Raw genomic sequence first — 22,316 nt, forward strand, 5'->3', positions numbered from 1 at the left:
TTTAGACTGTCAGTGCCTGCGACACAGCTACCACACTGCCTCAATAGAGCAATTGCTTTAGCAGCACTTTGCTGTATAGCCTGTACAGAACCTGCTGTACTAGTTATACAAGTGTACAGTCTGAATCAATGAACTGCAATCACTTTAAAGTTACACCGGGTGTATACTTCCTGTAAACATTGTAACCTGGATGATTGGGGCCCTGTGTGTACAGGGGGTGTTTCTCCTCCCTAGGACTAAGAGCGGAGATGATTTCATCAGCTGCTTTCTAATCAGAGCTCCCAGGGGTGAGTGGACAATGAGGTAGGAGGGAGCAGAGAGCACTGACACAGCACTATTCTGACGGGCAGCCCAGCTCATTGAGAACTCCTCAATGTACTCTGCTGCTCCAGTTAAATGAGGCTTGATGTTTTTGGCATGGCCGCACTGTGCTTTTTTATCACAGCATAAACACTCTCCACTCCCACCGGTGCTAAAATCAATAGGCTCACTATTAGCCTGAAATTATTTCCCCTTAAAATGAGACGCTTGTTCAGAGCAGAATCCTTGCGCTGTAGGAGCTGGGGCAAAGAAGGGCTCTGGGGCAAAGAGGGGCTCTGGGGCAAAGAGGAGCTCTGGGGCAAAGTAAGCCTGATGTAAGGCTGAGGAGAGCAGGTGCTGTTATTATAGACTGTGCTAAGGAAAAATAACAAGTAGACTGTCATTCAATAGGAGTCCAACCACCCAAGTAAATGAATAAAGAAGCTCAATAATGTAAGACACTCATCAAGGACATAGGAAGATAAATAGAACATGAATTTGGGCATTACAGCCAAGCTGTTTTGACAGTTGGTGTTATTACTACAGTATAAGGGAAAGGGTTTTACTACAATGCATTCAACTGAAATGTGTCTTCCGCATTTAACCCAACCCATCTGAATCAGGTGGTAAGGGAAGGGTGATTCAACCACCCCAGCATTAACTAGAACCCCTGCCCACTGCGCCCTCTGGTGCCCAGGCTGACTGACCTGCTGTGCCACCCCGCTGTAGACATCCTGGGGTACCTCACAGGGAATAAGGTTCACAGAGGTGGCACCAATCACGTCTCGACCCAGGGCTGCATAGTGCTGCAGGCCGTTACACGAGCCATCCTGAGAGAGAGGAGAGAGAGAGAGATGCAACACTATAACAGATCACAAAACTGGTGGATGGAGTCGAGTTGGTGGTGTGATACTGCTGGCAGCATTCGTTTAATTTAACAATGACATAGCCCACAGATTGTAATTTTTCCGAGGCTAGAGTAACAGACAATTAAGTACCAGTCAAATTACTACGCTCATTCCAAAAGACATCTGGACCTTGACTTCTCACACAGAGACAGAGAGACTCGAAAATAATAAAAAGGAAAATAGAGAGCAAATAAGCAAGCAACTTTTATTGGAGTGGCAAATAAAAGATGAACCGTGGCCATGGATGGAGTCCTGAAGCAGCAGAGAAAGACCAGGTCAATGGGCTGCTCAGCTCTTCGTGAGGTTTTAACTGGGCACCGATTGTGCTTACCCCTGCAGATTGCTCTACCACTGGCTCTATTACACAGCCAGAGCCTAGCCAACAGACAGCTAACTGATGTCTGAACACATCATTTAGGCTGGATGACCATATTGCTTACACCTACAGTTAAAGTCGGAAGTTTACATACACCTTAGCCAAATACATTTAAACTCAGTTTTTCACAATTCCTGACATTTAATCCTAGTAAAAATTCCCTGCCATAGGTCAGTTAGGATCACCAATTTATTTTAAGAATGTGAAATGTCAGAATAATAGTAGAGAGAGATTTATTTCAGCTTTTATTTCTTTGATCACATTCCCAGTGGGTCAGAAGTTTACATACACTCAATTAGTATTTGGTAGCATTGCCGTTAAATTGATTAATTTGGGTCAAACGTTTCGGGTAGCCTTCCAAAAGATTCCCACAATAAGTTGGGTGAATTTTGGCCCATTCCTCCTGACAGAGCTGGTGTAACTGAGTCAGGTTTGTAGGCTTATTCAGTTCTATCCACACATTTTCTATAGGATTGAGGTCAGGGCTTTGTGATGGCCACTTTAATACCGTGACTTTGTTGTCCTTTAGCGATTTTGCCACAACTTTGGAAGTATGCTTGGGGTCATTGTCCATTTGGAAGACCCATTTGCCACCAAGCTTTAACTTCCTGACTGATGTCTTGAGATGTTGCTTCAATATATCCACATCATTTTCTTTCCTCATGATGCCATCTATTTTGTGAAGTGCAACAGTCCCTCCTGCAGCAAAGCATCCCCACAACATGATGCTGACACCCCCGTGCTTTACGTTTGGGATGGTGGTCTTCGGCTTGCAAGCCTCCCTTTTCCTCCAAACATAATGATGGTCATTATGGCCAAACAGTTCTATTTTTGTTTCATCAAACCAGAGGACATTTCTACAAAAAGTACAATCTTTGTCCCTATGTGTAGTTGCAACCGTAGTCTGGCTTTTTGATGGCGGTTTTGGAGCAGTGGCTTCTTCCTTGCTGAGCGGCCTTTCAGGTTATGTCGATATAGGACTAGATTTACTGTGGATATAGATACTTTTGTACCTGTTTCCTCCAGCATCTGCACAAGGTCCTTTTCTGTTTTTCTGGGATTGATTTGCACTTTTCGCACCAAAGAACACGTCTCCTTCCTGAGCGGTATGAAGGCTGCGTGGTTCCATGGTGTTTATTCTTGCGTACTATTGTTTGTACAGATGAAAGTGGAACCTTCAGGCATTTGGAAATTGTTCCCAAGGATGAACCAGAATTATGGAGGTCCACAATTTTTTTTCAGAGGTTGATTTCTTTTGATTTTCCCATAATGTCAAGCAAAGAGGCACTGAGTTTGAAGGTAGGCCTTGAAATACATCCACAGGTACACCTCCAATTGACTCAAATTGTGTCAATTCGCCTATCAGAAGCTTCTAAAACCATTACATAATTTTCTGGAATTTTCTAAGCTGATTAAAAGCCACAGTCAACATAGTGTATGTATCTTCTGACCCACTGGAATTGTGATACAGTGAATTATAAGTGAAATAATCTGTCTGTAAACAATTGTTGGAAAAATAACTTGTGTCATGCACAAAGTAGATGTCCTAACCGACTTGCCAAAACTATAGTTTGTTAACAAGAAATGTGTGGAGTGTTTGAAAAACAAGTTTTAATGACTCCAACCTAAGTGTATGTTAACTTCTGACTTCAACTGTACCTATATAATCATTTCAGATCTACATGGAGGGTCAAGTGGTAGGGGTTAGAGGTCAACGTCATTACCTGATGTACAGGAAAGTGGGAGATGAAGTGTGTGGGGTCAGGTGACCTGACGGCGTTGGCTATCTCCATACAGCAGGCCAGGGTTTGCCAGGGTTCATCTGCATTCTGCCACCACTTCTTACCCTGCCATGGAAACATAGACAATGAGGTACTAGATACACAACATTACTACTCAACGGTTCGATTATCTCCCAGTGGGTAGAATAATAATCTCAATCTACGAGCTCCAACAGTATGATAAGAAACAGAAAACATTGTTAGCAGACTGACGATGAGGGGGTTGTCTGCAGAGTCCAGGATGTCGTCCATGATGGAGTTGGCGTACTCCAACCTGCCGGCCAGCGAGCTGCGTTTCTTCAAGCCTGTCAGGTTGACCAGGTGGATCTTCAGCCATTCCAGCCCACCCGGCCCTAAGGGCTTCCCCTCCGCAAACACCAGGACGGCCCTGGTCACATCGCTGCCTAGGTGGTTGAAGTAGGGCGGGCACGGGTAGGTGCGCCCGCGGAAGTCCATGTTGTGGGGGAACCAGAAGACCTCGTCCCTCATGTGGTTGGCGATGGAGAGTTTATAGAGGGCGTCCATCCTGAGGCTGTGCATCTCACTGCACTTCTTCTTGGCATTAACCACCTCCCTCTTCAGGTGGGCCTTCTCGGCTGAGGTGAAGGTGGCTGAGTCCTGCTGGTTGTAGCGGGGAATCTTAGGAGCCTCAGAGTTGGGCGGCGGAACGTCCAGCTTCTCACTACCCTTGTCATTGAAGATGGAGATGATGATGTCCAGCAGGGGCTGGTTGATCCTCCAGGCTGCGTTGCCCAGCTGGTTGAGGGAGTCCAGCACGGCATGGAGGTCAGCATCCTGGCACTTCTCCAGCAGGATCTCATGCTGGTTGGCGCCTTCCACCGCGCGCATCATTTTGGTGGGGGTGAGGAGGTAAGCGCCGAATTTAGCCGAGGTCCAGGGCACGGGCGGGCACAGCATGGGCATCACGTAGGAGTCAAAGGTCAGCGTGGTGTCCATGGCATCCTGCTGCATCTGCGTCAGGATGGGGTGCGGCTTGATGAAGCCGACCTGGAGCCAATCACATCACAAGAGATCTAATTAATTACATTAAATACAAATCATACAAATACAGTACCAGTCCAATCAAATTTATGCTCAAAACAGAGCTGAATTTTTCAATTAAGCTTCAGTAAAACAGTCAGGCTTATTTGCTGAGACAACAACACATTAATCATGGCTTTAGCTAAGGTGTCTGGTTCATAGAAGGTTTATTTATTATTTTTTACCCCATTTTCCTCCCCAATTTCGATCTGGTCTCATTGCTGCAACTCCCCAACAGGCTCGGAAGGCGAAGGACAAGTCATGCGTCCTCCGAAATATGACCCACCAAAACACGCTTCTTAACTCCCGCCTGCTTAACCCAAAAGCCAGCTGCACCAATGTGTCGGAAGAAACACCATTCAACTGACAACCGAGGTCAGCCTGCAGGCGTCCGCCCCGCCACAAGGATTCGCTAGAGCACAATAAGCCCCGGCCAAACCCTCCCCTAACCCGGATGACGCTGGGCCAATTGCACGCCGCCCTATGGCACTCTCGATCACGGCCGGTTGTGATGCAGCCTGGGATCGAACCCAGGTCTGTAGTGACGCCTCTATCACTGTGATGCAGTGCCTTAGACCGCTTCACCACTCGGGAACCCAGTTCATAGCGGTTTTAATCACGTGACAGCCGGAGATGAACTAACTACTCCCTGAAAGGCTTCACCATCCAAACCCAGACAGACAGAAACAGCATTGAACAGCACTACAGTATAAACCAACAGTGCACAGAGAGAGCTAAAGAGAGAAAGAGAGATATTATAACAGATTCAGTCCATCAACCAGGCAGAGCCTAACTGTGCATGCTGTAAAATCATTAGGCTGCACCCCTGCTGGCCTACCCTCTATCCCTCTGAGCCAGAACAGCAGAAGGCTGGGTGGCCAGAGACAAGCTTCGAAACCCACAGTGGACTCCACTGTCAAAGCACATCAAGTCCACCAGGTTGAGATGCCGGCAGGTGCTTTTTTCCCCCACCAGGAACGAGGCTCGGAGGACAATATAGAAAGTGTCTTAATTTCCTTGTCAGTTATCCCAGGACAGTAAATCAGCCAGCCAATTAAGGGGACAGTAAAAAAGGATTAGTTTGGAAGCCATTCGTCTTACTCAACTGCACCGCCGTCCACTCTTGCAAGGAAAGCGGTTTTATTATTCATATGCCTATGAGCCAGACCGTGCAGGCAGAGAGTAATATGAGGGAGCTGAGCTGAGAGAGGAGAGCTGAAGACAGATGGAGAAGCTATGACAGACAGCCCTGTCCAAAACCAAGGTCACTTGTTATGTTCTGGCTGCTTTTCACTGCTGCACTACTGATCGATTTCACTCATAAATGCCGACGTGAAGATTAAGGCATGAGCTGAGGAACCAACACTAACCCTGGGAAATTGGGTGAATAAATTGGGAGAAAATAACTGGCATAAAATCACTTCAACTAACAATTCCACTCTAGTATATGCTTTACCTGTTTGTTACTGCGGAAGGTGTACATGTGGTAGAGCACAGGGATGAGCTTTCGGTCGTAGGCAGAGTTGAGGATGTCGCTGTTCACTTTCATGTGCTTGACCATGAGGTCCACCAGATAGGTACCCAGCTCCACCACCACCATGTGAGGCCAGTGGGTCTCGTCCCCCAGCAGGGAGGGACCAGAGCTATGCTCCGCCTCCAGCTTCCACCATCGCTCCCTAGGCAATACGTCAAACTCCTGCAAGGCACAGTAAGGAGGTTTTCTTTAAGTCAAACAGTAGGTCAATAATTTGATACGTCTTCTAATTGCATGCAGATAAAGACCAGATGTGGAGGAGTGTCATACCTTAGAGTCTTTGGCCAGTAGCTCAGCATATTCATTGTAGATATGGCTGAGCTTGTCCACCATCTGATTGTGTCCCTTCATGCGGATGCAGAACATGTTGTGGACCCGGTTGCCTAGCTCCTTGGCCAGGATGTGGAGAGACTCCCCACTGGGAGGCAGGTTGGACAGACTCTGACCACAGACAAAGAGCAACATGATCAGGACTATCCAGATTTTATAGAATTACATTTTATGCAATGCTACAAAGTTGCTAAATAAACCTCAACCCTGAACTCTAAATACAACAGAGGTCTATAGGACCCAAGATCATAGATACTGCTGGGATTCAGTGGGTTTTATCTGAGGGATCCGAGCGCAGAACAAGGCAGAAAGTCAAATTCAACTTTGGATCATTCAGATCATCACCTTTCAAAAAGGTGAGATTTAAAACAACAGATGTGTGTATGACCCAAGCACCAATATACTGATAGTATTCAGCGGGTTATATACCTGGATCATGATGTCTACATAGTCCTTTTCATCCAGCAGACAGAGGTAGGGGTAGAGGCTGAGTCTGACGGCTTTCTGGGTGCTGCTGGCCAGGATTATCTTGCCCTCCCTCAGGGCCCCAACCAGGGCTTTGTGCCACACTAACCGCTGCACTGCCAGAAGGTCCCGCTGAAACAGACAACATGGTCTCACTGCATGGTCTAGTGTGGATGAAAACATGTTCTGCCTTATATCCACTCTGGACATGAGTTCAAATTTGACTTAAGGTTAAACAACAAACACATTAGATCTGTAGTATCTGTGGCATTCAGCACATACAATTGAGGCCAAATACATTGAGTGTACAAAACATTAGGAACACCTGCTCTTCCAATGACATAGACTTACCAGGCGAAAGCTATGATTCCTTATTGATGCCACTTGTTAAATCCACTTCAAATCAGTGTAGATACAGAAGAGGAGTCAGGCTAAATAATGATTTTTAAGCCGTAAGACAATTGAGACATGGATTGTGCATGTATGCCATTCAGAGGGTGAATGGGCAAGACAAAATATTTAAGTGCCTTTGAACAGGGTATGGTAATAGCAGGGCTAGGTAATAGCCAGCTTTTGTCCGATATATCTTTTTAAAGACGATGAATAAAATTTGCGCCAGCCAATTGTCCAGGAGAAAGAAAAAAAATCCCATTGCGAAATAATGCTTTTTAGCCGATTCATTGATGGAAATACATTTGACTGGTCATGCTTATCTGTCTATAAATTAATTTAGTGGAATTAAATAGGCTTGTGTACAGTACATTCGTTATGCATCTTATTTATCACAAGCGTACAGCATACAGATACAGAGCCTTTGAGTGGAAAATATGTTGCTGCTGCTGCTGCATCTTGTGGTGCTTTCAAGACAACTGGGAACTTGGAGGATAAAAGGTCAAATCATGACGTCAGTGATCTTAAAGTCAGGAAAATCGGCATTCTAGACAGAGTTGCGGAGTTGTAATTCCCAGTCGGAGCTCGTTTGTTTGCCAAGTTCCCAGTCTTGAATGCTCCATATGGTGTATTTCTTTTACAATCACTATCCATTGTGTCACTGTGGGAGGGTCTTTTTGTAGCCATTTTCTAGTGATACAACTAGTTCTGAGTTGTTTTGAAAATGGAAATGGAAGGCAGGCTTCATCAGTGCGTCACACACACATTTTGAAAACAATGGTTTAAAACCTGAACATTTTAATACATATTTTGAGGCATGTCTTACCTTGCTTCAAAGTAGCCTATTAGATCTCCTCTATTCTAATTTTCATCTCTATCACATGAAACCGCTCGCATGTGCAGTGCCCTCTTGACAAAGGTGGTTTCCCGCTAATTGCATTACGGAACGTACATTTGCACGTAGCCTACTGCTTTGTGCGCATTGCTGCACTTATAATGTCAAGAAATAATAATTGATCAACATTTTAAGCTAAACGTTCTGATCTGTTGCATCAGACATTTCTTTTTAGTGTTATTTTATTCATGTTGGTATGAATATTGTCCCACAACTGTCCCGAGTCTGTTTGGAACAGTCTATTTCTTTCTCGACAAGCTAACCAATAGAATAAGGAGCCTAAACTTGTCTACTATAGTAGATTTAAACAGGCTGGTGATTTTGCTGTTCGCTACTCATCTTGTTGGCCGAGGAAAAGTAAATGTAACCAGTTAGTCTAATGCACATCAAAGTTCACATCAGAATTCGGTAAGCATCATCAAATCAAATCAAATGTTATTGGTCACATACACATAGCAGATGTCATTGCGAGTGTAGCGTAATGCTTGTGCTTCTAATTCGTCGACTTGCATGTTCTGTTTTTTATGAATTACCATTCTAAATGTGGTTTATGTAATCCTGAGTACCATGGGTGGACCCCCCTAATCAGGTTTACGCACCCAATGCATATGGGTCCGGAAAATTTCGCAAATTTCCTGTCAATTAAAATGTTGCAGGACAAATGTCCGGCGAAACATTTTCCTAACGGAAACCCTGGGTAGTAGGTGCCAGGTGCATCGGTTTGAGCGTGTCAAGAACTGCAACACTGCTGAATTTCTCAAGCTCAACAGTTTCCTGTGTGTATCAAGAATGGGCCAACACCCAAAGGACATCCAGACAACTTGACAAGCATTGGAGTCAACATTAACCAGCATCCCTGTGGAACTCTTTCGGTACATTGTAGAGTCCATTTCCCGACGAATTGAGGCTGTTCTGATGGCAAAAGGGGGTGCAACTGTATGGTTGAGAGGGGTGAAGCTAAATAAATGGCAAATAAATGGCAAAAGAGGTCTGGCTGTACAACCAAATGGCAAACGTACAGCAAATTGAGAAATTGTGACTAAACTGAATAAAAAGAAGAATAAACTATACTATGAAACAAAGATAAATTACATAAAGAATGATAGTAAGGCTTTGGAGCACCTTAAATTACATTTTGGGCAAAAAGGAAAACTCAGCTGATTATTATTATCTGACCCTGCTGGTCATCTATGAATGTTTGAACATCTTGGCCATGTTCTGTTATAATCTCCACCCGCCACAGCCAGAAAATGACTGGCCACCCCTCAGAGCCTGTTCCTCTCTAGGTTTCTTCCCAGGGTCTGGCCTTTCTATTGAGTTTTCATAGCCACCATGCTTCTACATCTGCATTGCTTGCTGTTTGGGGTTTTAGGCTGGGTTTCTGTACAGCACTTTGTGACATCGGCTGATGTAAAAAGGCTTTATAAATACATTTGATTGATTGATTGAATCAGATGACTCATTCATCCCAAAACCCACTGATATTGCCAACTACTTTAATAATTTTTTTATTGGCAAGATTAGCAACTTTAGGCACAACATGCCAGCAACAAATGCTGACACTACACATCGCTGACACTACACAAGTATATCTGACCAAATTATGAAAGACAAGCATTGTAATTTTGAATTCCGTAAAGTAAGTGTGGAAGAGGTGAAAAAGCCAACGGGTCTGACAACTTGGATGGAAAATTACTGAGGATAATAGCGGACGATATTGCCACTCATTTTTGCCATATCTTCAATTTAAGCCTACTAGAAAATGTGTTCCCTCAGGCATGGAGGGAAGCAAAAGTTATAGCCGACCAATCAGCCTGTTACCAACCATTTGGATGTGTTTGACCAGATCCAATGCTATTTTTCAGTAAACAAATTGACAGACTTTCAGCACGCTTAAAGGGGAGGACATTCAACAAGCACTTACACTTATTAAGCCAGCAGCATACCACCCTGCATCTCCCCCCCCCCAGGTAGAATCAGGAATTCCCCAGGGCAGCTGTCTAGGCCCCTTACTTTTTAAAATCTTTACTAACGACATGCCACTGGCATATCCCCCCTTGAGTAAAGCCAGTGGATGTATTGTAATGTTTAAAAAAAATGTTAACTGCCTTAATTTTGTTGGACCCCAGGAAGAGTAGCTGTTGCCAAAGGATCCATAATAAATACAAAACTCAATATTTGGAAGGCGTTCCTTGCACTTTTTCAATGGAGATCAATGAAGCAGAATATTATGTTTTCTCTTTGAAAAACTGATTGAATGGCTATTTTTACCCGGTAGGCACCTGCAACTTACCACAGGTGAAATACATTACATTTTTTGGGTCCTGTGCAGTTGTAAATCAAACAAATACACGTGTGAACACAACATTTTTCAATTTCAACTTATTTGAGAAGAAATAGTGAATCATGGAAAGGTGCCAATATATTTGGTGCATCTGTATGTGTTCAGATTCAGAGATGGTGAGAGGAGAGACGTCTCCAGCCAGGTTGTAAAACCAGGTCAGCCTTCCATCCATGGGACTGTCATATTCCCCATCCATGCCAGGAGGAGAGCGCCCAGCTGACACCGAGCAGATAGGCTGGCCTGGCCTGTAAAGGTGACTCAGCTCCCTCCTCAGGAGAGCCTCATTACAATATATTATCATGCTGCTCTGCCTGCTGTAAATGTTGCAGGACCACCAGGGACCCTCGTCCTCCGGCTCCCAGTCTGAAACATTGTCTGGAAATGCAGGGAGAGTTTAAACTGTAAATGCCAATGCCTGGCCCCAGACCACTGAGATATGGGGAGAGGGACACATCGCAGGAATAATATAGCTGATGTCTGGTGGCCTCAATGCATAATGTTCAAAGTTTTGACTGAAGTCTGGACACAAACTTTTCTCACAGATGACACTGACTGAACATGAAAAAAATACATCAACATCATGAAAATATATGATTTTGTCATTGGTAATGCTGAGCGAACAGTGCTTTTTGAGGTCGGTTTGCATCGTGCCTAAGAACAGCCCGTAGCCATGGTATATTGGCCATATACCACATCCCCTCATGCTATATTGCTTACACACACACACACACACACTTAAAAAATATATATATTTTCCTTTATTACTGTCTAACCCTAGCACCCCTCCCCCAATTGGAGTAAACTAGTGAACAACAACACTTAGGCCTGTATTTCCAGCTTATACATACTACATACATTTTATGGACACAGTCTATTTATTATAAGTTGTTATTAGTCTCAACCTTTAGCTCTATTCAACCCCTCCCATCTATCTCTTAACATAATCCATATTGGATTTCTATTTGCCATATATTTCTCAACTGATGTGATGTTTCACAAAAGTTCTGAACCTTTCTATTCTCATTGTTTCTACAGAATGTAAATTGAAAATAAAAAATAATTATTATATTATTGATCGATTGACTGACTTTTCCGATCACCCAGTAGTGCTATCTGCAGGGTTAGCTCCAGGTAAATATTGCAATTCTTCTGCCATTCCTGGACCTATGACCAAAAACAAGCTACATATGGACAGTATTTTAAAAAATGATCTAATGATTGTCTCCTTGCAGCAAAATCTGCAGAGCTGGGAAGGTTGTATCCCCCATATAAATAACATTATATTGGTTGCAAGAATTTCGTATAATAATTTAAATGGTAAAATTCAAAGTTTTGTGCCATGGTACGTCAAAAATCTCTTCCAAACTATTTTGCAATCTATACTGCACGACTGTCAATTTCTTGGTCCTTAATAAATTATACTGGTATACTTTTTGTATTTATCACAATTTTCTTTAACCAATTATGGTCTTTAATGCAGGGCTGACAGACAGGTTCCTTACTTTTTCCCCCCTTCCACTTTCCTCTTCCATTTTTGCGGAAACGCTGCAAATAGTAATAGTAAATAGTAATTTTGGGTAGAGCAGACATTTCCATATGTTTTTGTTTGCTGCATGTGTGGCATAACTCCACCAGTCCTATTTATCATTTATGACGATTATACCTTTTTGAAATTTTTTATTTAAGAATATTTTTTTAATAAATATATTTATAGTAACACACTGAAATACACTCTAGTAATACAGTATGGAATAGTAACACACTGAAATACACTCTAGTTTATTGCCTGCACATAGCAAATAGTTTTTTAAAAATTATTATTTGGAACGGCAAGCCAGGCAGAATTAAACGGGTCTATTTATATAATGAATATTAATTTGGAGGGCAGAAATTATTAAATATTAAAGCACTAGACCTCTCACTAAAGGCTTCAGTCATACAAAAGTTATACTGAATTCCAAACTGGTTCACGAGCAAATTAGTAAAACTGTCTCATGTTCAAGAATGGCCTTTTTCCTTTTATTCAGATTACAACCTCTCACTTTCAGTTATTTGAAAAGTAAATCATCTCCCAAATATGGTTAAACTAACCACAATATTTCTTGTATTATTTGTTCTGTCTTTTCTGGTGGATTATATTGAAATTGCAACCAACTTTCTATGTTTTGTTTTAAAAATAGAAACTAACCACAATATTTGTTGTATTATTTGTTCTGTCTTTTCTGGTGGATTAAATTGAAATTGCAACCAACTATCTATGGCTTGTTTAAAAAATAGCAATATTTGAGATGATTTCCTTTTCAAATAACTGAAAGTGAGAGGTTGTAATCTGAATAAAAGGAAAAATACCATTCTTGAACATGGGGTGAGACATTCCTACCAATTTACTAGAGAACCAGTTTGGATTTCAGTATAACTTTTGTATACCTGAAGCCTTTAGTGAGAGGTTTAATGCTTTAATATTTAATAATTTCTGCCCTCCAAATTCATTATCATTATATAAATAGGCCCGTTTAATTCTGCCTGGCTTGCCGTTCCAAATCATTTAAAAAACTGTTTGCTAGGTGCAGGCAATAAACTATAGTGTATTTCAGTGTGTTACTATTCCATACTGTATTAGTATAGTAGTATATTTCAGTATTATTATTCCATACTGTATTCCCATAGTGTATTTATATTCCATACTGTAATCCTATAGTGTATTTCTATTCCATACTGTATTTCTATAGTGTATTTCTATTCCATACTGTATTACTATAGTAGTATATTTCAGTGTGTTACTATTCCATATTGTATTACTATAGTGTATTTCTATTCCATAATGTATTACTATAGTAGTATATTTCACTGTTACTCCAGCTAGGCCAGACTATATGTGTAGGTGGCCAGTTTGTTTACCATCTTGGCCATGTGTGAGGTGACAGGCTTCATGGCCTCCACAGAGTGAATGGTGATGGTGCTGGTCTGCTCGATGCTTAGCTGACGGCTGAACCTCTCCTGCAGCTCCTCCAGGCTGAAGGCCATCTTGGGGTATTTAGCATCTGCCCTCTGAAACACACAGACAGAGCAGAGGATAAGGGGGGGGGGGGGGGCATAAACAGACTGGGATCTCCAGGGAGAGACTATTACCTTGCATCATAGGAGAGACACACTAGAAGGGAGCCTACATTAAACCTAAAGTATATTATTAGACTTAATAGTTCTGGTACATCAATGTTTCCTTGTGGAGAATACACACATTGCTTTGATACATTTTGGAATATGTAGTTGTGTGTGTGACAGTGTGTGTGTGTACAATCCTGGCCAAAGAGAGGGTATGTGTGTGTGTGTGTGCTGAATAATGAGGGACTATGTTGATGGGTAGGGTTTTGTCAGGTCAGGGTGCTGAGCCTTACCCAGCCTTTTATCACTAGACGCTCAGCTCCACAAGACTATAAAGCAAAACAAATGGCTCATTATGCTCGGTGTTAAAACGTGTAGTCATGTCCTGTGTGCGCCATCAAATTGTATTACTGTGAGCTGGTACCTTGACCGATCGGCATTTCATTTCCGAGATCAAAGTGAAAATCTAACTACAGTATACGTCTTTACATAGGAGTGTGGATATTGCTAACACCTAGAATTGGATGGTAACACATTTAACGTCAATGTAGTTCTCTCTCTGTGTGTGTGTGGTGTGTACTTATATTTGTCCTACTTCACACATGTACAAGTGGGTGTTAATACACGCGTGTGAATTGGAAATGTGTTTTTTGCATATCCCACTCTCCCTGAGACACCCTCGGAGAGCGGGGACACAGACAGGGTCTGCCATTCAATGGCGACCCTGGAGCAATTATGATTAAGTGCCTTGCTCAACAGCACAAACAGATTTTTCACCTTGTCGGCTCAGGGATTTGAACCAGCGACCTTTTGCCCACTGGCCCAACAGGGTGGGTGTGTATAGTGCTGGGAGTGATGGCACAAAATGGACTAAGGCCCATGCCATCATTCCCCCTGTGCCTGCAGTCACCTGACAGAGACAAATACGGAGGAAACGAGGGCACAAACTAATGCAAACCAAACTCACAAAGCCTTAATTTAACGGCCAGTAGATATGCAAATTACCCTCCATCCCATCACCCTCCCTGTGGCTAATTAAAAAATAACTATGCTTATATCGTTATGTGCTGCTGCTTTAAGCTTAACCAGCACCAAAGGTATGGCAGCCACCCAATTAAAAAACCCATATACACTCATTATATAAATACAGAGCTGGCTAAGTGGTCCAGCAGGAAGGGTACTGAGTAGGCCTACATACTGAGAGGTCCGGTGTGCTTATACATGTTGTCATTTATTATTGAAAGAGGACGTCAGTGGCCTGTGCAAGGACAACTGGGTATTATCAGAAAACACATTACATAGGGGTTGATGCTTTATTAACCCAGGAGACAAACACTAAATCTGTCCTCAAGAGAAGAGACTGCACACTATTGGACCGCAGCCAAAACAAAGCTAAAGGTTACCCGGGAGATAAATCACTTGGGCATTGGCTCTGCTGCACTACATCATGGCAAAATACTACCTTCTCTGTGGAGTAGATGGGCTCTTAATCTTTTTTTTAAGAGCAAGCTTTGCTGCTGAGAAACGACAGGATATATACTGATCTCTGTGTAGGTCTCAGACATTGTGTTTCAGCTTGACTATGGCAGTTCATGCTGGGCCAAGAGAGGGGACTGAATAATAAGCATTTGTTCATGTGTATTGTTGTTTGCGTGAGAAGAAGTGAGTCAGATGCTTGTTGCTGCCCAGGGGCTGTGAGATTGTCCAGAGAGGGAGCAGTGTCATGCGATGCCCGGCTTTCAGCATAGGCTGGAATGGGACAACTACCACGCCTCTCCCACTGTCTTTCTCTTCCTCCTCCTCACTGTCTGTTTTCAAGGGCCCCTGGCAAAGACTTATCTGTCAGCTAAGCCACAGCCCAGGGCAGGAGAGGGAATCAAAATGAATGACCACTAAGAAGGCTGTGTGCTTTATAAGAATAAAAACACAAAATCTTCAATGACAATGTCTAAATAGTAGACCAAACTGCATTTGCTAAAAGTTCATACATATTCCAAATAGTACATTACACAAATAATATTTTAACGAGCTTATGCCGACAGTAATTGAGACTACTCATGAGACAGTGTTATGAAACCTTGGCACTGAGTAAACAACAACTCTCTCTCTCTCTCTCAGCCAGTACTCAATTATGAAAGCAGAAGCAGATTGTAAATGTCGCAGACCTCTGGTGTTTGCAATGCATCTTAGCCTATTCCCTATTTAGTACACTACTTTCGACCAGAGCCCCAAGGCCCTGGTCAAAAGTAGTGCACTATACAGTGAATAGGATGCCACTTGGTACGTTAAGCCTACAGTTGAAGTCGGAAGTGTACATATACCTTCCCCAAATACATTTAAAAACTCAGTTTTTCACATTTCCCAACATTTAATCCTGGTAAAAAATCCCCTGTTTTAGGTCAGTTAGGATCACCACTTTATTTTACGAATGTAAAATGTCAGAATAATAGTATAGAGAAGGATTTATTTCAGCTTTTATTTCTTTCATCACATTCCCAGTGGGTCAGATGTTTACATACACTCAATAAGTATTTGGTAGCATTGCCTTTAAATTGATTAACTTGGTTCAAACGTTTCAGGTAGCCTTCCACAACAAGTGGGGTGAATTTTGGCCCATTCCTCCTGACAGAGCTGGTGTAACTGAGTCAGGTTTGTAGGCCTCCTTGATCGCACACGCTTTTTCAGTTCTGCCCACAAATTTTCAAAAGGATGAGGTCAGGGCTTTGTGTTATGCACATGAGTGAGGACCCAAAAGCGGTTTAACAAAAACAGAGTCCTTTAATGTCAAAACACAGGTAAGACATAGATCCTCTTCAAATCCACTATGATGGCAAAATAAACAACCCGCAGAGAGGGCGACAAATGAAACATAAAGTCCTTCTGAATATCACAGACGAGTTCCCCTTCTAGCAGCAGAGGAGAATAGCTGGGTTGTAGAGGACAGAGGTACCTGATCACACGTAGCCTCAGATGAACAGGCAGATTCCGACAGGACAGGACAAGGTTGAAGCAAACAAGACGATAGTTTGGTTCTGGCATGAGAAACTCAAACGAGAATCTGACAAAGACAGAAGCAGGAACAGAGAGAGAAATAGAGACCTAATCAGAGGGAAAAAAGGGAACAGGTGGGAAAAGGGTGAACGAGGTAGTTAGAGAAGATGAGGAACAGCTGGGGGAAGGAGGGGAAGAGAAGGTAACCTAATACGACCAGCAGAGGGAGACGGAGTGAAGAGAAAGAACAGGAACAAGACATAATATGACAATACATGACACTTTGTGATGGCCACACCAATACCTTGACTTTGTTGGGGTCATTGTCCATTTGGAAGACCCATTTGCGAACAAGCTTTAACTTCCTGACTGATGTATTGAGATGTTGCTTCAACATAATTTCCCTTCATCATGATGCCATCTATTTTGTGAAGTGCACCAGTCCCTCATGCAGAAAAGCACCACCACAAGATGATGCTGCCACCCCGTGCTTCAAGGTTGGGATGGTGTTCTTCGGCTTGCGAGCCTCCCCCTTTTCCTCCAAACATAACAATGGTCATTATGGCCAAACAGTTCAAATTTTGTTTCAGCAGACCAGAGGACATTTCTACAAAAAGTACAATCTTTGTTCCCATGTGCAGTTGCAAACCGTAGTCTGGCTTTTTTATGGTGGTTTTGGAGCAGTGGCCTCTTCCTTGCTGAGCGGCCTTTCAGGTTATGTCGATTTTGGACTCGTTTTACTGTGGATATAGATACTTTTCCACCGGTTTCCTCCAGCATCTTCACAAGGTCCTTTGCTGTTGTTCTGTGATTGATTTGCACTTTTCGCACCAACGTACGTTCATCTCTAGGAGACAGAACGCGCCTCCTTCCTAAGCGGTATGAAGGCTGCGTGGTCCCATGGTGTTTATACTTGCGTACTATTGTTTGTACAGATGAACTGGTACCTTCAGGCGTTTGGAAATTGCTCCCAAGGATGAACCAGTACAGGTCTACAATTGGCTGATTTCTTTTGATTTTCCCATGATGTCAAGCAAAGAGGCACTGAGTTTGAAGGTAGGCCTTGAAATACATCCACAGGTACACCTCCAATTGACTCAATTTGACCATGAAGGCCTGATTCACGCAGTCTACTCTGAACAGGTGATGTTGAGATGTGTCTGTTACTTGAACTCTGTAAAGCGTTTATTTGGGCTGCAATTTCTGAGGCTGGTAACTCTAATGAACTTATCCTTTGCAGCAGAGGTAACTCTGGCTCTTCCACTCCTGTGACGGTCCTCATGAGAGCCAGTTTCATCATAGCGCTTGATAGTTTTTGCAACGGCACTTGAGGAAACATTCAAAGTTCTTGAAATGTTTCGTATTGACTGACCTTCATGTCTTAAAATAATGATGAACTGTCGTTTCTCTTTGCATATTTGAGCTGTTCGTGCCATAATATGGACTTGGTATTTTATTTTTGTATACCCCCCTACCTTGTCACAACACAACTGATTGGCTGAATTGCATTAAGAAAGAAAGCAATTCCACAAGTTAACTTTTAAGAAGGCACACCTGTTATTTGAGATGCATTCCAGGTGACTTCCTCATGAAGCTGGTTGAGAGAATGCCAAGTGTGCAAAGCTGTCATCAAGGCAAAGGGTGGCTATTTGAAGAATCTCAAATATAAAATATATTTTGATTTGTTGAACACTTTTTTGGTTACTACATGATTCCATATGTGTTATTTCATAGTTTTGATGGCTTCACTGGTATTCTAGAATGTAGAAAATAGTCAAAATAAAGAAAATCCCTTGAATGAGGAGGTGTTCTAAAACTTTTGACCATTCAGAAAGTTTCCTGAAGTAGCCTGTCTGGACTCCAACTCTTTAATAAGAATCAAACACTCCTGTCATGATTTAATCTTGTAAAAAGGCCTGTTTTCAGTCACTTACGCTACATAATTTCTCTCATTATGGCATCTTCTCTGACGGAACATATGCCAAGGCCACTGCTATTGAATGACCAGCAGGGTTTGTGACGTTACGCAAATATTTTTGGAAATTTTAAAGAAACCATCGGACTTCATGTGAATGGAGTTGTGCGTCAAAATAGGATCTGTGTTTTTTTCATTAAAGCCAACAGACAAGGGCAAGATGGGCATATAGCTTTATTTTGACTCAGTATATGAAAAATGCGACAGCTCCTTTCCAACCTGCCATTTCTTATTTAATAGATTAATATTTATAAGTAATAAACTGAATAACAATAATAAAATGCCATGATAATAACGAAGTGTAATGCCTGGTTTCAAAAAGGTTATATTAAGAAGTATATGCATGTAATCAAGTGTACAAAGAATTGTGAAGTCCCCTTTTTACATAGGGCCTTACAGACCTAAGACAAACAGTAACATACATTTAAACAAAATGGACACCGAGAAAAAGAATGTGAATATGGAAAGAAAAGGTAAAATCAGCAACAAAGGGTAATGCAATAGTGAAATTCCACATTTCTTTTGAGTCTGATAGCCTATGTGTTAAATTGTGTCAATACAAAAATGTTACAATCCTCTCCAATCAGAGATTTCTTAATTTGTATACTAGACTAATATTTAGCGATAATAACTTAAATAATAATAATGAAATGCTACTGATAATAACTAAGTGTAACTGTAATAGTGACGTTGCAGAGAAAATTCACGGTAATGTTGGTGACCGTGTACATTGGCCTAGGGAATTACTGTAACATCAAATTCCCTAGACCGTCAGAGACCTAACATGGAAAGAGCCAGGCATATCATTACTGGCATGGTACCCTGCAATATGTCAGCCTGACAAATAATGTAAGTAGGGTTGGGATTTGCCAGGGACCTCACAATACCATATCATCTCAATACTTGGGTGCCTTTAGGATATGTATTGCGATTCTATATGTATTGCGATTTTATATGTATTGCGATTCGATACTGTGATCAATGCTCCAAACAAGAGGGAGCGAAGATAAAAGGTAAGGAAATAGGCATGGAAGGCATGGAAATAGAAGTGCTGAAAGCAAATTGGCTGCCTATTTAAAAAGATAATGGAGAACAAGCTATGAAGGAAAATACTGGAGTTTTGGTGCAGGTACAGCCAAAAAGCACAAAAATAATATTGCAATATTGTCAAAACAATACGATCGATCGTCAAAATTAATATCCCGATATGTAACTATATCGATTTTTTTTCTCCAGTCACAAAATATAAGAGAATGAACGTGGGCCAGCACTGCTAAAAACACAACTGTGTACTGTACTGGCTGGAAATGAATCGTGTGAGGAAGCACAGCACAGCAGCACCCCCAGATAGAGAGCAGCGTTTTGCCACCATGTCTAAAAATGGATATCATGATACATGTCTGAAAGGAGGAGTGACAATCATATCATTCTGCTGCTAGTGCTAGGGTCTCCTGGCTGGCATATTCCTCATTCACACTGCTGCTCCAACTCTACAGTCAGCCCAACTAAACACCTATTTAACACCCACTTCATCACTACTCCTAGAACCCTACTTTGTCAGTTGTTGTTTTTCTATGATGATGTCATCATCAATAAATTCATCAAGCTTTCTCTGTTCCCGAATATTGTTTTCCTTTGCTCTACCAACAGACTGTATGTAGGACAACAACATGAGGTCTAAAAAGAAGTGTACACTATGTTCAAAAATACATGTAGCTAATGTACCATGATTTCATAGAGCTTGTTATAGGACATAAAAACACGACCTAGTCCAACCACTGCTTTCAGAGAGGGCTCCAGGCATGGACTGAGAAGAAGCATGTTATGTGTCAGACAGCAAGGCAGTTGGCCAAAGAGACATTTCTGTCTCCAACAATGGAAGTAGTGTTCTATTCTGTCATTCTAGTCCAGTCTACTTACTCTAGATGTGATAATTATTCTATCTTCTACTCTCCTTGTGGCTTGAGCAGTCTACTCTCCTCGTGGCTTGAGGCGTCTACTCTCCTCGTGGCTTGAGGCGTCTAGTCTACTCGTGGCTTGAGGCGTCTAGTCTACTCGTGGCTTGAGGCGTCTAGTCTACTCATGGCTTGAGGCGTCTACTCTCCTCGTGGCTTGAGCCATCTACTCTCCTCGTGGCTTAAGCCATCTACTCTCCTCGTGGCTTGAGCCATCTACTCTCCTCGTGGCTTGAGCCATCTACTCTCCTCGTGGCTTGAGGCGTCTAGTCTACTCGTGGCTTGAGGCGTCTAGTCTACTCGTGGCTTGAGGTGTCTACTCTACTCTTGGCTTGAGGTGTCTACTCTACTCTTGGCTTGAGGTGTCTACTCTACTTTACTCATGGTTCAACTTGTGTCCTACCTCTGTATAGAAGTCTTTGACTAGTGGTGAGGAGCAGGTTTGCAGGATAGTGTTGATGCTGGACTGGAAGTCTGGTTGCACGGTGTGGATGGCTCTGAGCACCATGTCCCTCTCATCCTGCCTGAACACACAGTGACTGAACAGCTCGTCCACAGGCAGGCCATCCTCCTCCATCTGACGCAAGACCCTGAGGACAGACCAGGAAACAAAATGGGTTGAGTTAGAAAATACACATTATTCCCTAAAAAGCAGAATTTTGCCATAAATATCCAGGCCTACGTCCAGATGACAAGTGCCTTGGGGGTAAAGGCAACGGATCGATTACAAGTGTTGAACACCATCTTTAGGTAATATGTTATTTGCTTGAAGTTCAAAGTTAGGAATGCACATGTATCAGTATAAAAACATAGAAGTCAATATTTTGACCTTAGTCTTCATAAGGTGGGGCCAAGTGTCTCATACACAGTGTACAAAACATTAAGAAGATGTTCCTAATATTGAGTTGCACCCTCTTTTGCCCTCAGAACAGCCTCAATTTGTTGGGGCAAGGACTCTACAAAGTGTCGAAAGCTTTCCACAGGAATGCTGACACATGTTGACTCCAACGCTTCCAACAGTTGTGTCAAGTTAGCTGAATGTCCTTTGGGTAGTGGACCATTCTTGATAAAGGGAAAGGGGTGACAGGACTAAGATTGGTTCAGCTAGGAGTTTTGATGTAATTTCCGGTCACAACTTGTAGACTTGTTTACGTACTGCTGTGCGGTTTGTTGATAACGTTACTTTGCTACCTGCCAACTTTACGGTTTTTACTTTTTAATTACTGTTTTATATTTAAAACGCTCTACTATTTTCATTCAACTTTTTCACCCCGGACGCTTTATCTGGACATGGTACTACACGACCTCCAATGCCTTCTAATTGCAGTCGCTGTACTCATAATATACAGGAGAACGATCGCCTTATGATGAGGATAGCTATGCTGCAAGCCCAGCTTCAGACGCAATCGTTAGTCACGGGTAAATAAAGTGTAGGAAAGTATGAAACAGTGTCTGTGCCACCAATAAATATAGATAGTAGTATAAATCCCCTCAGACAGTCCCCACAGCCAGACAATTTTCTCATGGCTTCTGGAAGGAAATGCTGTAGGAATGTTCAACCGGTGTCACTCATTCAGACGACAGAAACATTTTACCGGTTTTTCCCCGAGTCGGATTCAGAGGTCGAGCCTTCCATGGTCTATCCTCCACCCATTACAGAGTCTGAGATGCCGAAGCCTCCCACCATTAGCTCTGACAAATTGAAAACCCAAGTCATTGGTGACTCCATTACCCACAATATTAGACTTAAAAAGAACAATCCAGCGATCAAACACTGTTTGCCAGGGGGCAGGGCTACCGACGTTAAGGCTAATCTGAAGATGGTGCTGGCTAAGGTTAAAACTGACGAGTGTAGATAGTATTGGGATATTGTTATCCATGTCGGCACCAAAGATGTTAGGATGAAACAGTCAGAGGTCACCAAGTGCA

The 22,316-nt window shown here is 42.4% G+C and overlaps 1 protein-coding gene across 1 annotated transcript in view; it reads right to left on the reverse strand.

Annotated features, from left to right (window-relative positions):
* LOC110524270 (DNA-directed RNA polymerase, mitochondrial) overlaps positions 1–22,316 on the reverse strand; it is a 101,037-nt gene that overhangs the window by 52,193 nt on the left and 26,528 nt on the right. The window contains exons 5-12 of the mRNA XM_036978023.2: positions 20,791–20,977; positions 13,263–13,412; positions 6,700–6,867; positions 6,211–6,381; positions 5,863–6,102; positions 3,579–4,373; positions 3,309–3,431; positions 1,008–1,130 (exon numbers count right to left, since the gene is read on the reverse strand). Coding sequence (XP_036833918.2) covers positions 1,008–1,130; positions 3,309–3,431; positions 3,579–4,373; positions 5,863–6,102; positions 6,211–6,381; positions 6,700–6,867; positions 13,263–13,412; positions 20,791–20,977 — 1,957 coding nt within the window. The remainder of the gene's footprint in view (positions 1–1,007; positions 1,131–3,308; positions 3,432–3,578; positions 4,374–5,862; positions 6,103–6,210; positions 6,382–6,699; positions 6,868–13,262; positions 13,413–20,790; positions 20,978–22,316) is intronic.

Source organism: Oncorhynchus mykiss, chromosome 5 (genome assembly GCF_057628025.1).
Source record: "Oncorhynchus mykiss isolate SJ-2025 chromosome 5, ASM5762802v1, whole genome shotgun sequence".
Lineage (NCBI taxonomy): Eukaryota > Metazoa > Chordata > Actinopteri > Salmoniformes > Salmonidae > Oncorhynchus > Oncorhynchus mykiss.